Source organism: Molossus molossus, unplaced genomic scaffold, assembly GCF_014108415.1.
Source record: "Molossus molossus isolate mMolMol1 unplaced genomic scaffold, mMolMol1.p scaffold_m16_p_8, whole genome shotgun sequence".
NCBI lineage: Eukaryota > Metazoa > Chordata > Mammalia > Chiroptera > Molossidae > Molossus > Molossus molossus.
Window position 1 is genome coordinate 9,627,014 of NW_023425402.1, and position 18,809 is coordinate 9,645,822.

The 18,809-nt window shown below is 40.1% G+C and overlaps 1 protein-coding gene across 2 annotated transcripts in view; it reads right to left on the reverse strand.

Annotated features, from left to right (window-relative positions):
• The window catches only part of BTBD9 (BTB domain containing 9), a 446,601-nt gene that overhangs the window by 57,577 nt on the left and 370,215 nt on the right, over positions 1–18,809 (reverse strand). For both annotated transcript variants that reach the window (XM_036249375.1, XM_036249376.1), the window contains exon 9: positions 12,669–12,776. In XM_036249375.1, coding sequence (XP_036105268.1) covers positions 12,669–12,776 — 108 coding nt within the window. The remainder of the gene's footprint in view (positions 1–12,668; positions 12,777–18,809) is intronic.

The window sequence follows — 18,809 nt, forward strand, 5'->3', positions numbered from 1 at the left end:
GAGGCCACTAGAATCCTCAGAGAGACTGGGAAGAGTGAGTGCCCTTTCAGCTCTGAAAGCCAATTCTTTGTGCATGCTGGACCCCTGAATTCACAGGAACACTCTTTTCTCCTTTTTCTGTTTTGACGTAGGAAGAAAACACGAGCCTGTTAGCACTCTGGGATACACCAAGTCCGCATTAATCACAGCATGATTTTCCAGACAGTGCTTCTATCAGGACCCAGAGACGAACTGAAGCAGGTTACTTTAAGATGATATGATCAAAACTACACTGACTTTCCTAATAGGCTCTGCTTTCCTCTTTTGCAGATGTGCATGCTGAACATTAATTTAAAAATGGGTTTCTATGACGACTGTTATTCTGGTGTTTCTGTGTGCTCAGTTTGCTTGCCTACGGTAGAGCCTGTGACTCCTACTAGAGGGCCACCGAGGGCCGTCTGCACTGCCCTACTGGCAGTGCCTATCTCAGGAAGGGGTTTGTCGAGGGCAGGCTCTGCCCTGCTGGAGGGACACAGACAGCCTTGGCACATGGTTTAGAGTTCCTCTCCAGAGAGTAAGGGCACCTTTTTTTTTTTAAACCTTTCACTCTGAAAATCCAGAGAAGCAATGAAAACATATTAACCAGGCAAACTTGGGATTTCAAACCAAATCAACTTCCGAAGTGAAAGGGGCACAGCTGGCAAGCAGTTTTAAAGCACTTGGCCTCTCCATAGAGAAAAACTCAACTCTCTGTAAGAGTGGTTAAAAACAAAAGGTAATGGACTTCCAGCCAGTAACCAACCTCAAGTGATAAACAGTGAGGGGGGGATCCACGTCATTAACTTGAGGAGCAAGGACAATATGGAAACCAGAGAAGGCCGACCCTTTGACAACGACTGACTCTGTGGAATAGGCTGTGAATGAATCAAGGATGACAGATCAATAATGGATTAATAAAGAGACCTTGGGAAGACAGTTCCTAGTCTATCAGGACTACATTATCAGGGGCAATGAGCAACTTTTACACTCTCACACAACTCTGCCTTACTCCACAGGACAGCATCTGGGCCGGGTGGGCAGACATTCTGACTGAGCTCTGTGTGGACAGCAGTTCCAGATGGCAGCAGGATGAATGGAACCCACACACATGCACGACTGGAGACAGAGTGGCAGCACTTACCCTTATTCATTCAGACAGTACAAGTGTTAGCTCCTTGCTAGGCTATCATGGATAAGAGGGGGTCAAGCAGACCAAATCCCTGCTTTCATAGAACTTACAGTCTAGTAGGGAAGAACAAGTCAAATAACCACACTAGAGAAAGGGTCACTGCAAACCGGGATGTGAGTTCGGTCTGATGAGAGGGAGTAATACAGCAATCGGACTGAGATGGGTGGTCAGGGCAGACTGTTCTGAGCAACCAGCCCTTGAGCCAAGAACAAAAGCACAGTGGGGGTTAACCAGACAAAGGGTAGGGGTTCAGGGTTCCAGACAAAAGCCACGGCATGTGCAAGGGCTCTGTGGGAGGGTGCAGATTGATGCATGGAGGGAAGTGAGAGGAAGCCAGGCTGGTGTGAGCAGCGACGGGGAAGCAGGGGAGTACGGAGAGGCAGGACAGGGCCAGGCTGCACAGGCACTCTAGGCCATGTGAAGAATGCTGCTCTCTATCCAGGGCCCGATGAGAAGCCAGCAAACGGTTCCAAGCAGGCGTAATCCCACAGCTGTGCTTGAAAGATGCACCCTGGCCACAGTGAGCGAACTTGAGGAGGTGCAGAAAGTGAGGGGGAGTCAACATAATGAAACAGAGAAGAGAAAGATGATGGTAGGATGGTCTTGATATCTTGTCATTTGGAATATAATATTAGGAGGAAGGTATTTCCATAACAAAAGTCTTTCTGACCATGTACATTTTAAGTGTGTTCACCCGGCTCACTGAGAAAGTTTTATTGAGGCATGCTTCATTTTATTTACAGGAGGCATGGAAAAGTTATTATCCTCACAGAATAAGGTGGCTCCTGGATTAAGCAGGGAAGAGAGCAGGAGCTCTCGGCTTCTCCCTCCCGGTCATCTGCGAGCTGACGGAACTTCATTTCCTTCCAGCTCCTCCATCTGTCAAACGTTCTGGGAGGGGGGAGGAACCTCTCCATTGGTGGCTGACAGAACCTGTGGATAGCTTTAAATTTACAACTCAGGTCACGTACTTAGCATCAAATTCTACTTTCCACATGGCTTCCAAAATATGGGTAAATTTCTGCATAACAACTTGCTGTGGCACAGAAGATAAGTCCCTTGTCTTGAAGTGCAGGTATGAGTGACTGACTCCCTACTGATATTTTCCACTGCAAAACAGCCACCTGCTCCTGGTACTTTATTCCCCATAAACAACAGTCTGATGAGCAGGTGTCTACAGGTCTGGTGTAACAGACAGGTGCCTCTACAGGCCAGGCTCTGACATCTCGCCATTAACAAGGGTCTGCCCAGTGTCCTCCGTGTGTGTGTGTCTCTGTGTGTGTGTGTGTTTTATCTAAATTCTGTTAGTTTTTCATTTTCACTTTTTTGCCGTTCCTCATACAGGCACATGTTTCTTTATAGTTCAAGTTCTAAACCTTTTGACAAAATTAACACCAATGTTTGCCCTTTAAAAATTAAACATAAGAAAGAACATGACTGGCTTTTTTCATTACTGTCAGATGCTGTGTAGAAAAATGGAATTAAGTGTGAGAAGTGAAAATAAAATCTCCCTGAGCATTTGAGAAGTGACAATTACACAAGCAGAACCCATTAACTGCTCCCACTTCAAGAGGAAACAGGCAAGTGCGCCCTCCGCCGGCACAGGGAGGAGCAGGGAGAGTGGCTGTGACCCCCAGCAGACACTTGGAGCAGCAGTCACATTTCAGTACAGGACCTAAGTGACCGCCAGAGCTACAGTCCCATCCTGGAAACTAAAACTTGACACTAAATATGAACATCCTCTCATCAACAGTCTCAGTGGTGAAGACACTGCCTCCTTTAAAACCCACTTTTGTTTCACTGTATTACATTAGTGACCCCAAGCCCTCTGCACACAACCCCAGGGCACTGGGTCAGCAGTGACCTCCTGGAACTCATCCAAGAGTTCCATCTTGTTAAGTGTCAGGCTAAGAAACAAAGCTGGCCGAAGAAACACTTTCTCAACTTTATCACTAACAACGGCAAAAAAGATACAGAAAATCACAGGTAAGGTAAATAGTTTAGGTTTAAATGAGCCATTTTTCAATCTTGCTACACTTTGGAAGAGTTTACTGAGGCTGTAAATCTCCACCTTTAATTTATCTCTTTGCCCTCAACCACTGCAGCACTTAGAAAGAAACATGACTCCTTGTTCTAAGATTCCTAGTGAATAAATAGAACCAGCTACAGAAACAGACCCCAGAGCAGGACGCTGACCTTCCCCAGGACGAAATGGCAGCATGAACAGCAAGGGGGACACACTGCTTCTCAGACTTGAGTGTCATCATGCTAGAGACCAGGGAGCAGATGAGCTGACCCCACAGCGGTCTTGCAGGTGACACAGAGATTGTCTAAGTGCTTCTCAGGGAAGGTACAGGGGAGACACTTTCTAAAGGGAGAATGCTGCAGAAAGTGCCTGATCAAGGCGATGCTCCAAGGTCTCAAGTAGGCCGGGCCCCTGTGCGAGGGAAAGCCACGTGGAAATGCACTTCTGAAGTCCTAGGGAAAGGTGAGCAGAAGAAGTACTCTCAGAGAACGGGCTTTAAGAGGTTCAAGGGGAGAAGCACAGGAAAATGTGGCTCAGGTGTCCTTTTCAGGGAAGCACACTTGTGCTGGGGGTTAAGTGGCTTCAAGGTTCTGAAAAGCTGCTAGGATATTGCTATGTAGAGCACTTATTTAATTTCTTTAATTTATTGCTGACTGTGAATAAACCATGCCACTCTGCAGCATCTGCTGCTATGGCAAGGACAAATGTCTCAAAACATTCATGGCTGCAGCAAGAAGAAACTCTTTCAAATAAAGTTTTCTTTCTGATTTTAAAAGAAATACATGTAAGTTGGTCAAAAATGTAGAAAACTAGAAAGAAGTCCCATAAGCCCAATATACAAAGGCAGTCATTATTAACATTTTGGCCTATGTCCTTCTGGCATTCTTTTTCCATAACTTTATTTCCTACTTGTGATAATACCTCTATAATCTTATACCTGCTTTTAAAAATCTTATTAAATAATTATTTTCTTAAATTATTAAAAATTCTTTACAACATCATTAAAAAAAATCCTCACCCAAGAACATGTTTCCATTGATTTTAGAGGGGAGGGAGTGAGAAGGTGAGAGAGAGAGAGAAGGAGAAACATCAATCAGTTGTGTCCCTAAGGCGCCCCCATCAGGGATCTAACTCTCAACCTAGGTATGTTTCCTGACCAGAATAGAACCCACAACCTTTTGGTGTAAGGGACGACGCTTCAACCAACTGAGCCACCTGGCCAGGGACTTTACAACATCACTTTTCATGAATACTTAGGTCAGAAACAAGAACATATTCAAAGGGGAATCTGGAAAGTATGTCAGGAAGATAGTTTGTGAAAAAAATTAAGCTAAAAGCTGGCAATTCTAATAATCTGACAACAAAATTCTCGAATGAAAAATAAAAATTTCAGTATTACCCAATTCATATTTGCCAAAATGTGTTCCCAGGTCAGTGTCAGACAGATGATGGCTGAAGTCACTGACACGCGGGCAGACAGAACTATTAGTCAATGGGACCATAACAAAGTGAAGAAGTGGTTGAACATGAACTCAGAGGAGGTGCATATGCTACGGAGCATACACTGGCCAGACACAAGACAGCTGTGTACATGGGAGAAGTTCAGCCAGGCACAGAAAGGGAAGGGAAAGGACTTGGGGTGAGGGAGCAGCAACAGCCTGTGCCTGCAGCAGCTTTGAGGAGCTCAGGTTCAAGATAGCAGACACTGCAGGCACATTGACCTTTCTCCCTTCCTGGGATCCAATGAGGTGAGGTCAAAGAAATACAAAGGGAATGCATTTATAAAGGTGTTGCAAACTGGAGGGAAGGGTATTAACAAATCAAGATTTGGTGGATTTCTAGAAAATGGTAGGTGGATAAAATATTCATACATCTGAGGGGAACTGGGCAGATCTCCATATTGAAGCAAAATGGGCAGGGTGAACAAACATAACCCACATACAGCCATATAACTGTGAAATTTAAGAACTCCAAGGATGAAGAGAAGATCCTAAAGGATTATATTTGAAAAATAAATCACTACAATGAATAAGAATAAGATTATATCAGATTTCTTCTCATCAGCAACTTTAGATGCTAGATGGCAATAAATTCAAGCTTTCAAATTAGGAAGGAACTGAATTCTATACACAAACTATGTTTCAGGCATGCAAAATTCTGAAATTCTGCTTTCCACATTTCCTTTCTGGGAAAAAACAAAAAACAAACAAAAAACCTATAGATTCACTCTGTGTAATGCCCATGAGGGGTCTTCTTAACAAAGACCTAAAATGTCACATTTGGCTTCAGAGTCGCCCAGGAGAGAGAACAGGAAACACACATGCCACTAGGACAGTAGCAGGCATTTGTCCTGGGGCAGTCCTTGTAGTAGTGTACTCAACTGCACAGGAGCCATTCCTGCTGGCATGCAGGTGACAGCTCAGGTGAGAGTATACAAGACTCACACTGGGCAAGTGTGGAGCTTAGGGGCCTCATATTCCAAACAAATTATTATCTTTTGTTATAGCTCCATAAATACAGACCACATAATTTTCACGAGGGACATGCCTAGTCACAAAAGTCAGCACACTCAGGAAATCCAAAGCTGGCTTTCCAGCAGATAATTACAGTCCACCCAAGCCAGGTGCAATTTACCAATCAGGGGTAATTTTTATCATAAACTATAGTGCCGAACTGCACAGCCGACATTCCATATCAGATTTTCAGGGAAACAGATCTAGAAAAAAAAGAAAGGTAACCGAGTGGATCTGCAGGTCATATCTCCTGCAAAGGAAAAAAGGGTTCTGTTAACCTTTTATCCACATTCTACAAAAAAAAATAAAAAATAAAAAAAATCCAAGAAACAGTGGAACTAATCCTGATACAAAGTAAAAAGAAATTTTAGGATCATAGCGGTAGAGTAGGCCTACCTAGGAAGCAGTGTGTTCAAAATTAAACAATGACCAAACAGAAACTTCTGAAACAGAAAAAAAAAGGGCAACTAGGAACTCCAGAAAAACAAAAAGCTGGCTAATAGGAAGTTATTATTTATGGACAAATTCTGAACACAGTAAAATTCTTCCAAGATGGGCAAAAGTTCAGTGACAGAAAATTTCCCTCACTATGGATCTGTAGTGAACAATGTTTATAAGACCATAATATTATATTGAGTTCTTAATGGTTTTTCCCTTTCAGGATCAATTTATACTTAATACACGGAAGATTTGTTGTTTGTTTTTTTTTTTTATCCTCATCCGAGGATATTTTTCCTTTTTTTTTTTTTTTTTTTTACAGATAGAGTGGGAGGGAGAGAGAGGAAGGGAGAGAGAGTGAGAAACATCGATGTGAAGGGACACATCGAGTGGCTGCCACCCGCACGACCAACCAGGGCCGGGGACAAACTGCAACCGAAGTACGTGCCCTTAGCGGGAACCGAACCCGGGTCTCTCTGGACCGCAGGCCGACACTCTAACTGCTGAGCCAAACTGGCCAGGGCAATACACGGAAGATTTAACTATAAGCTACAGAGCAGAAAGTAAGTATCATCAATCTTTACAATGTCATTGTGGTAGGGCAGCTAACAGAAGATGGGAAGAGGCAGAGACAGATGAAGGGATGGTAATTTCTTTATTAACTTAAGAGGGAGTAAAGAAATATTATCCATATTAGATGGATCAAAAAACCAGAGATTTAAGTGTATTGTTTAATTTTAAAAGGTAAATAATAACATAACTAAAAAAAAAACCTAACAAAAATAAAGAGCGGTTAAGTAAGCTAAATTCCTCATATTTATAGCAAGGTGTTAGTAAAGCTGGTAAGTTAATAAACAGAAAGTATCATTTACAGTTGAGAAGTTACAAAAACTAAAAAAAAAAAGTCAAAAGTAGTTATTTCTGAGGAATGGAACAGAAGATAAGAAGGTACAATTTTTTACCTACATTTTTTGTATTTTTATATTTTTTATCCTCACCTGGACATTTTTCCATATTTTGTTCAGACAGAATGGGAGGGGGAGAGAGAGAAACACTGAATTGAAAGGGACACATCGAGTGGTTGCCACCCGCATGACCCAACCAGGGCCAGGGACAAACTGCAACCGAGGTACGCGCCCTTAGCAGGAACCGAACCCAGGTCTCTCTGGACTGCAGGCCGACGTTCTAACCGCTGAGCCAAACTGGCCAGGGCTGTATTTTCTAAATTAACTTTCCATGTGCATGTTTTACATTGATACTAAAACAACTGATGTCTATATCTCACTGTATTGACACAAATTTAGGGTTCAACAATTTAGAGGACAGTAGAGGAAAGGAACCAAAAATTGGAAAATGAAGTTTTTTGAAATTAGACAAAAGGGTATAAGATTAGATTATGTGAAAAAAGAGGGAGTAAAAAGTTCTTTTATAAAATCAACCAATGCATTTGAGACAACATGGATAAACCTAGAGGGCATTATGCTAAGTGAAATAAGTCAGAGAGAGAAAAGACAAATACTGAATGATCTCACTTATATGTGCAATCTGAAAAAACAAACAAAAATGAACTCAAAGAAAGAGAACAGACTGGTGGTTGCCAGATGCGGTGGGGTAGGGATGGGGAAAAAGGGTGAAGGTGGTCAAAAGGCACAAACTTCCAGTTACAAGTGAAGTAAGTTCTGGGGGTGTAATGAATAACACAATGACTACAGTTAATAATAATGAATAGAATCTGAAAGTGCCAAGAGAGTAGATCTTCAAAGTTCTCATCACAGGAAAAAAATTGTAGCTATGTGAGGTGATAAATATGTTAACTAAACTTACTGTGGTAATCATTTTATAATACAAACATGTATTAAATCATGTTGTACATCCTAAACTTACACAATGTTTTATATTAATTATATCTCAATAAAGCTGGGAAAAAAAAAACAAATCACTCAATACAAAAACAGGGCTCTCCATGACAGAAAATAAGCCTTTATCCTGAAAGCAAAGAATTTAATATACCACTGAAGGAACACACACACACCCGAACTCCCAGGAGCAGAGGGATTTATAGGAAACACTGGAGAATCTCACTCCCTAGGTATTTTTCAGAGGACAGTAAAAATCTGCCCTCTGATTATTTCTTGACTAGGCAGAGCTGTAATCTGTAAAGATCCTATAGAATTTCATTTATAACATGACACACATTCTTTATGTCAATAAAAAGCAGGCTACTAATAGAGTCTTCTTTGAGGACTGCTCTGGAGTATACTAGTTAAAAAGGAAAGGCTTTCTTTTTTTTTTTTTTTTTTTTATCCTCACCCGAGGACATTTTTCCATTTTTTGTTCAGATAGAGTGGGAGGGAGAGAGAGGAAGAGAGAGAGAGAGAGAAACATCGATGTGAAAGGGACACATCGAGTGGCTGCCACCCACACGACCAACCAGGGCCGGGGACAAACTGTAACCGAGGTACGTGCCCTTAGCGGGAACCGAACCCGGGTCTCTCTGGACCGCAGGCGGATGCTCTAACCGCTGAGCCAAACTGGCCAGGGCAAGGCTTTCTTCTTTTATCATCTGCATATCTTCTATTATATTTCTTGAGACCTAACAAAAATGGAGGGCACAGTAGATTGCAGTTATGCCTGTAACATAAAATCACAACCTTTGTTTCCAATGATCCCTAGAGGGTTAATAGGCACTTGCCTTCTTGCTACGACTCTTGTTTTTCTGATATATTATGTATTTATTAATTTGTAAAACACCGCTGTAGCATCTAATTGCTAACACACAAAGTTAAAAATATATAAATTATTTAAATCCACCAAACTAATGAAAAAAAATAAAAATGAGGAGAAAAAGATATTGATAACTTAATGCAAAGCTACTGAGAAAAGGTGTAATGAGTGAATGGGTTTTTGAATCATAGAAAAAAATGATTAAATAAATATAAAATTATGCTATGTACCCAATCAGTAGTTAGTCAGTGAATTCTTGTTAAAAAAAAAACTCCAATATTGTGTACACTTTCAACAGGGGGATAGAAAAGAGGTGAGGAATCCTATTTGTAACACATACAATGACAGAAGAACAGGTGATGGTAACCAGTGAGATGTGTCAAAGATGACAACCTTTGAGGAAGCAGAGGATCTGGCCTGCAGGCTGAACACCCAATAAACAATGACTCTGGAAAGACAAATGGACAGCTGTTCATGTGTCTTGAAGACCTCTCTCTTGCATAAGAAGGGTTTTGGGAGCTTGGAAACAAGTTAATCACTTCATTGATTGTTATCATCATCTATCTTGGTTTAGCCTTCTTTGTTAATGCTGGGAGGTGATGCAGTACAGTAGAAAAAGCCTTTCATTCTCTCCTTATACAATGAGAACAATATCCCACAAGGTGTTCTATATTCGGGGCAAAATGAGATAAACTATGTAAAGTACTGGAATACTAGTTATTAAATAATTGTTAGTTTTCTTATACTACGGCAGAGATGACTACAAGAAGTAGTCATCTGAGAAGTCGCTGCCCAGCCAGGAAGTGACCATATTTCCCAGCCCTACTAGCATGACTGTGGCAACTGACTAGTTCTCTCTGGGGTAATCAAGTGGAAGGGATGTTCACTACACCCAGGCCTAGGCTGTTCGCAACCAGGTATACTTCTCTTTGTTCCTTCCCCATCTGCCAGCTAGATGCAGATGATACTGATAGGGCCCTAGGTAATGGCAGAACCACAGGAAGGAAGACACCTGGGTTCCTCCACGGCCTGTGGAGAAGGGCCACTTGATAACCAAGAACATCCATATCGACTGTTACATGACTGAAAAATAAACTGTGTAAAGCCACTGAACGTTGAAGCTACTATTTGTTACAGTAGCAAGTGTTACCCTAACCATGTTTATCACATAAACATACTATGTGATAATAATATAATAATGGTGATGGTGTCAGACACTGCATCAAATAAGCCATCATTAATGCTATTACAAAGTCTTTGCTAAATATGTACATGAAAAGATGTTCAATATTATTAGCCATCAAGAAAATACAAATCAAAACCTTATATAATTAGATGCCACTTCATTCCCACTAGGATGGCTATGAACAAAAAGATAGACAATAACAAGTACTAGCAAGAATGTAGAGAAACCGGAATCCTCATACATTGCTGGTGGGAATGCAAAATGGTGCAGCTGCTGTGGAAAAGTTCGGCACTTCCTCACAAACTTAAACAGTTTCCGTATCACCCAGCAATTCTACTACACTTCTAGTTATATACCCAAGAGAACTGAAAACATATGTTGACACAAAAACTTGTACTGGAATGTTCAAAGCAGTACTACATATATAATAGCCCAAAAGCAAAACAATTCAAATGTTCATCAACTGATGAATGGGTAAACAAAATATGATATATTTATATATCTCCATATGATACAATTTTATTTAGTCATTAAAAGAGATGAGGTGCTGACACATGTCATAACATAAATGAACCTAGAAAACATACTTAAAAGTGAAAGAAGCCAGGAACAAAAGATCACTTACTACATGATTCTATTTATATGAAATATCCAAAACATGCAAATCCATAGAAACAGAAAGTAGATTATTGGGTGCTGGGGCTGAGGAAGCTGGAGGAAAATGGGGATACTGCTAATAGGTAGGCTTCTTTTGTGGATGATGAAAATGATCTAGAACAGCCCTGGCCAGTTTGGCTCAGAGGTTAGAGCATCGGCCTGCGGTCCAGAGAGACTCGGGTTCAGTTCCCACTAAGGGCATGTACCTCGGTTGCAGTTTGTCCCAGGCCCTGGTTGGGTCGTGCGGGAGGCAGCCACTCGATGTGTCCCTTTCACATCGATGTTTCTCTCTCCCTCCCACTCTATCTGAACAAAAAATGGAAAAATGTCCTCAGTGAGGATTAAAAGAAAAAAAAAAGAAAATGATCTAGAACATTAGATAGTAGTGATGGTTGCATGGCAAATATACTAAAAACAACCGAATTATATGATTTAAAAAGGTGAGTTTTATGGTATGTGATTCATTATCTCAATTTTTAAAAATCTCAGCTATTTGCTTTATCTTGCCTCTCAGAGAATCTGGCTGTACAGAGAAAACCACTGAGCTCTTCTCAGGTAATGATTGGGAAAGGGTATGAGGGAACCTTCTAGATGCTCATTTCAATCCAGTTACATGGGTATATGCACATGTACATGTTCATTTTGGCTTGAGTCTAGGCTGGTCAGAACTAGCAGAGTCCTTCCTCCTGGCTTCCCCCACACCAGGTAAGCTCAGAGAGCCCCAATGCCCTATGCATGAAATGCCCTTGCTCGCCCATAAAGAACCTAAGGTACAAACTTTGCTTAGTTTGGGTAACAGTGTAGCCATCATGGAGATAGGATACATATTTACAGCTAATCCTGAGAATGGTATGAGGGTGGGGAACAGGACAGGACCCCAGAATAACCACTGAGGTGTGTATTGCATCAGCATAATTCTTTCTGGAAGAAAAGAGTCCTAAAATGGTGGTGTGGGATGTAGGGGGAAGACTCAAGACAGAATTGCATATGGAAAATATATTTCTTTTCCCTGCTTAGGCACATGCTATTTTCAAAAATCAAGTTCAAATTACAAAATAAGGAGAGCTTGTTTGGTCATATAAAGTAAATTCTCATTTAAAACTGAAGTGACAGATCATCAGACTATTTTCAAATTCCAAATTTCCAAATAAGATAAAATTTGGTGATTCTATGAATCTTCAATGGAACGTTCTGATCCATTAGAAAGACTGTCTCTCCCTTCCCTTCCCTTCCCTTCCCTTCCCTTCCCTTCCCTTCCCTTCCCTTCCCTTCCCTTCCCTTCCCTTCCCTTCCCTTCCCTTCCCTTCCCCTCTTCCCCTCTTCCCCTCTTCCCCTCTTTCTCTCTTTCTTTTTTCTTTTCTTTCTCTCTTTCATCTATCTATCTATCTATCTATCTATCTATCTATCTATCATCTATCTATCTATCTATCTATCTATCTATCTATCTATCCATCCATCCATCCATCCATCCATCCATCCATCCATCCATCCATCCTTACTGTTTGCTTGCTTGTTTGTTTGTTTGTTTGTTTATTTATTTATTTATTTATTTATTTATTTATTTATTTATTTATTCTTTTGATCCTCACCTGAGGACATTTTTGCACTTATTATCAGATACAGTGGGAGGGCGAGAGGGCGGGAGGGAGAGGGGGAGAGGGGGGGAGAGAGAGAGAGAGAGAGAGAGAGAGAGAGAGAGAGAGAGAGAAAGAGAAACATTGATGTGAGAGGGACACATCAAGTGGCTGCCAGCCACACAACCTGGGGTCAAACTGCAACCAACATACGTGCCCTCAGCGAGAACTGAACCCAGGACTCTCTAGTCTGCAGGCCAACGCTCTAACCGCTGGGCAAAACCGGCCAGGGCGAAGGACTGTTTTTTAAATTGGAACAAATTCCTCAAATGATGTCACTTACTTGCAGGAGACTTTAGTTCTGTCGGCCACCATGGTCCACTGTTGCTGGTTGGTGGAAACCTCAATGTAGTAGCTGTAGCTTCGATCGTCACAGTCCCAAAGCAATAACCTGAACAAGGGAAAACATAAGGATGCTGTGAAATATTCTAACCGGCTGTTTCCCTAGGTTGCAGGCGTGGAGGAAATCCGTGTCTACTCTGTCCCTCCCACCTGCCTCGTCTGCCCCACCACACTTCCAGGACTGAAGTAAGAGAGTGAATCCCCAACACGAGTTTGATGAGGGAAGGCGGAGTCAATCTGTAGCAAGAGGTTCATCTCTTTAGGACTTATTTCCCCCAAAATCACCCAGTCCCAGGCAGCCTCTATCCCCAAGAGGCAAAGCTCTTCTGACTGGTTTACCAGGGAGAAGATGTCACCAAATCCTCTTTCCTAACTGTTACAATTTCCATCTCAAGTTGGCTGTGCTGACCAAAAGTAACATCCTGAGACCACTGTAAGGAAATCTGTGCTTTCTAATTAATTAGGAATGTGGCAATAACCTTAATTATCACATTATTACCAAAATGCTTGCTTGAATACCTTTAGTAAGATGATCTGATTTGGAGATATAAGCAAACATATATTCATTAGTAAAACTTTTGTATTATTTAGAAATTTATTATCTTCTTATCCCTCTTTTTAGCTCAGATAAAAACCTAAGCTTGATTCCATTTAAACAAAACTCAAAAGAGACAAAATCTTTATATGGTGACAGTTATGAGAACAGTGGTTACCTCTGAGGGTGTAATGACTGGGAAAGGGTATAAGGGAACCTTCTAGGATGCCGAAAATGTGCTAATTTTGATCTGAATGGTAGTTACATGTAAATACTCATCAAGCTATACATAAAAGATCTGTACATTGTATGTGTGTTACTCCCGTTTAAAAAATAGACTAAAAACTAATCTAAGTATTATAATATGAGATCAGACTACAGTCCAGCATTTTGTTTGACAATACCAATACCACAGCGGCGAGAGATTTCTGTTTTATTTTATTTTTTAATTTTTTTAAATTCTCACCTGAAGATATTTTTCTATTTGTCTTCAGATAGAGTGGGAGGGAGGGAGAGAGACGGGGAGAGAGAGAGAAACATCGATGTGAGAGGGACACATTGACTGGTTGCCCCCCACACAAACCCGACCAGGGCCGGGAATGAACTGCAACTGAGGTATGTGCCCGACCAGGCCCGGGAATCGAACACGTGACTCTTTGGTCTGCGGGCCAACACTCTAACTGCTGAGCCAAACCAGCCAGGGTGAAGATTTCTGTTTTCTATTATCTCAGCCTCATTACTCCTTCACACACAAGATACCGATTTTATTGTTTTACAACTGGTCATGCACATTTACTTCCTCCACCAACTAGAAAGATAGTGAGCTCCCTGAAGGGAGGACCTATGTCTTATAGGTTTTTCTATTTATTTATTTATAAATTTTTATTGATTTTAATAGGGTGACGTTGCTTAATAAAATTACGTAGGTTTCAAGTGTACAATTCCATAATGCATCATCTATATACTGTACTATGTGTTCACCACTCAAAGTCAAGTCTCCTTCCATCACCATTAATGTTCCTTTTATGCTCTGCCCCCAAGTCCCTCTCCCTCCGGTAATTACCATATAGCTGTCAGAGTCTATGATGTATGTATGTTTCTATTTTCCCCAAATCCCTTCATCTTTTTCACCCAGCCTCTCAAACATCTCTGATCTGTCAGCTTGTTCTCTGTATCTATGAGTCTGTTTCTATTTTGTTTGTGAGTTTATTTTGTTCATTAGATTCCACGTATAAGTGAAATCATATGGTATTTGTCTTTCTCTGACTGGCTTATTTCACTGAGCATAAAACTCTCCAGGTTCATCCATGCTGTCATAAAAGGTAAGATTTCCTTCCTTCTTTTTACAGTTGAGTAGTATTCCATTGTGTACTATACCACAGCTTTTTAATCCACTCATCTACTGATGAGCACTTGGCCTGCTTCAAAATGTTGGCTATTGTAAACAGCGCTACAACAATGAACATGGGGGTGGGGGGTAGTGCATATATTCTTTCAAATTAGTGTCTCAGGTTTCTTTGGATATATTCCCAGAAGTGGAACTGCAGGGTCAAAAGGCAGTTCCATTTCTAATTTTTTGAGGTAACTCCACACTGTTTGCCACAGTGGCTGAACCAATCTGCATTCCCACTAACAGTGCATGAAGGTGCCTTTTTCTCTACATCCTCACCAACACTTGTTTGTTGACTAATTGATGGTAGCCATTCTGACAGGTGTGAGGTGATAGCTCACTGTGGTTTTAATTTGCATTTCTCTGATGGTTAGTGATGTTGAGCATCTTTTCATATGTCTATTGGCAATCTGTATGTCTTCTATGGAAAAGTGTCTATTCAATGTCCTTTGCCCATTCTTTATTGGATTTTTTGATGTCGAGTTTTATAAGTTCTTTATAAATTTTGGATATTAACATCTCATCAAATATATCATTGGTGAATATGTTCTCTCATTCAGTGGTTTGTCTTTTTATTTTGCAGATTGTTTCCTTTGCTGTGCAAAACGTTTTTAGTTTGAGGTAGTCCCATTTGTTCATTTTTTTTCTTTTGTTTCCCTTACCTGAGGAGCTTTAAAAAAATATTGCTATGAGAAATATCTGACATTTTACTGCCTATGTTTTCTTCTAGGAATTTTTAAATTTATTTTTTATTGATTTTTGCTATATATGTTTCTCCTTTCCCCCCTGTTGACACCCTCCGCCCCATTCCCCCTTCCCTGTCCCCAGCTTTGTTGTTCATGTCCATTGGTTATGCATACATGCATATAAGTTCTGTGGTTTATATCCCCCCCCCACCATCCCCTCCTCTGAGGTTTGTCAGTCTGTACCCCGCTTCTATGTCTCTGGGTCTATTTTGTTCATCAGTTTGTTTAGTTCATTATATTCTATAAATGAGTGAGATCATGTGATATTTGTCCTTCTCTGCCTGGTTTGTTTTGCTTAGCATAATACTCTCCAGGTCCCTTCATGTCATCTCAAAGGATAAGAGATCTTTCTTTCTTACAGCTGCATAATATTCCATTGTGTATATGTACCACTTCTTTTTTATCCACTCATCTACTGATGGACACTTGGGCTGTTTCCAGATCAAAGCGATTGTAAATAGTGCTGCTATGAACATAGGGGTACATACACTCTTTCAGATTGGTGTTTCAGGCTTCCTAGGGTATATTACTAGAAGTGCCATTTCACTGGGTCAAATGGCAGTTCAATTCTTAATTTTTTGAGGTAATACCATAGTGTTTTCCATAGTGGTTGCACCAGTCTGCATTCCTACCAGCAGTGTACTAGAGTCCCCTTTCTCTACACCCTTGCTATCACCTGTTTGATGATTTGTTGATGGTGGCCATTCTGACAGGTGTGAGGTGATACCTCATTGTTGTTTTAATTTGCATCTCTCTGATGATTAGTGATGTTGAGCATTTCTTCATATGCCTCTTGGCCATTTGTATGTCCTGTATGGAGAGGTGTCTATTTAGCTCCTCTGCCCATTTTTTAATTGAGTTCTTTGTCTTCCTTTTGTTGAGTTGTATGAGTACTCTATATATTTTGGAAATTAACCCCTTGTCTGATGTATCATTGGCAATTATGGTCTCCCATATAGTGGGATAACCTTTCCATTTTGATGGTTGTTTCTTTTGCTATACAGAAGCTTTTTAGTTTGATGTAGTCCCATGTGTTCATTTTTCACCACCCTTATTTAATATAGTACTGAAAGTGTTAGCCACAGCAATTAGGCATGAAGAAAAAATAAAAAAGATCCAAATTGGAAAGGAGGGAGTGAAACTGTCATTATTTGCAGATGACATGATATTGTACATAGAAAACCCTAAAGACTCCATCAAAAATCTACTAGACTAAATAAATGAATTTGGCAAAGTAGCAGGATACAAAATTAACGTCAAGAAATAGATGGCATTCTTATACACCAACAATGAATTCACAGAAAGAGAAACTAAAAAAACAATGCCATTTACCATGGCAGCAAAAAAATTAAGATACCTAGGAATAAACTTAACTAAAGAAGTAAAGTACCTCTTCAAAGAAAACTACAGGTCATTAAAAAAAGAAATAGAGGAAGATATAAAAAAGTGGAAGCATATACCATGTTCATGAATTGGAAGAATTAACATCATTAAAATGTCCATACTAGATTCAATGCAATCCCCATCAAAATACCAACGACATACTTCACAGAACTAGAACAAACACTCCAAAAGTTTATATAAAACAAACAAAAAAACCAACCAAACAAAAAAACCCAACAAAACCCAAATAGCTACAGTAATCTTGAAAAAGAAGAACAAAGTAGGAGGAATCATAATACCAGATATCAGGTTATACTACAAAGCGACTGTAATCAAAACAGTGTGGTGCTGGCACAAGAACAGGCAGATAGCTCAATTAATATTTGATAAAGGTGGCAAGAGCATACAGTGGAATCAAGACAGCCTCCTCAATAAATGGTGTTGGGAAAATTGGACAGCTACTTGCAAAAAAAAAATAAAGATAGACCACCAACTTACACCATACACAAGAATAAACTCAAAATGAATAAGACTTAAATGTGACTCATGACTCCATAAAAATCCTAGAAGAAAATGTAGGCAACAAAATTTCAGACATCATACGCAGTAGAATTTTCACTGATACAACACCTAAGGCAAGAGAAACAAAAGAAAAAATAAACACGTGGGTCTACATCAAAGTCTTCTAGGATTTTTATGGCTAAAGTCTAACATTTAAATCTTTAATCCATTTTGAGTCTATTCTTGTGTATGGTGTAAGAAGGTGGTCTAGGTCCTTTTTTTTGCACATACCTGTCCAATTTTTCTAACATCATTTATTAAATAGGCTGTGTTTACCCCACTGTATGTTCTTGCCTCCTTTGTCAAATTAATTGACCATAAAGGTGTGGGTTTATTTCTGGGCTCTCTATTCTGTTCCACTGATCTATAGGTCTGTTTTAGTGCCAGTACCATGATATTTGATTACTAGGGCTGTGTAGTATAGTATGATATCAGGTAATATGATTCCTCTAACCTTGTCTTCTTTCTCAAGATCACTATGGATATTCGAGGTCTTTTGTGGTTCCATACAAATTTTTGTTCTAGTTCTGTGAAATATGCCATTGTTATCTTGATAGGAATTGTGTTGAATTTATAGATTTCTTTGGACATTTTAATGATGTTAATTCTTTCTATCCATGAAAACGGTACATGCTTCTACCTATTTGTATCTTCAATTTCTTTCTTCAGTGTCTTTCCAAGTACTGGTCTTTCATCCTTGGTTAAATTTATTCCTAGGTAATTTTTATTTTTTATGTAATTGTAAATGGGATTATTTTCCAGGTTTTCCTTTATTTTTTTTAATCCTCACCTGAGGACATTTTTCCATTTTTTGTTCACATAGAGTGGGAGGGAGAGAGAGGAAAAGAGAGAGAGAGAAACATCAACGTGAAAGGGACACATCGAGTGGCTGCCACCCGTACGACCAACCAGGGCCAGGGACAAACTGCAACTGAGGTATGCGCCCTTAGCGGGAACCAAACCTGGGTCTCTCTGGACTGCAGGCCGATGCTCTAACCACTGAGCAAAACCGGCCAGGGCTAGGTTTTCCTTTCTGATAGTTCATTATTGGTGTACAAAAATGCAACTGATTTCTTGATATTTATTTTCTATCTTGCTACTTTACAGAATTCCTTGATTAATTCTAGTAGATTTTTGGTTGAATCTCTAGGGTTCTCTATATACAGTATCATGTCTTATGCAAATAATGACAGTTTTATTTATTCCTTTCTAATTTTGATGCCTTTTACTTCTTTTTCTTGTCTGATTGCTATGACTAGAACCTCCAGTACTATGTTGAATAACAGTGGTGAAAGCGGACATTCCTGTCTTGTTCCCAATCTTAAGAAAAACAACTTTTAGTTTTTGCATGTTGAGTATGATGTTGGCTGTGCGTTTTTCATATATGAGCTTTATTAAGTCGAGATATGTTCCCTCTATTCTCACTTTGCTGGCAGTTTTTATCAAAATTGAGTGCTAAGCCCTGGC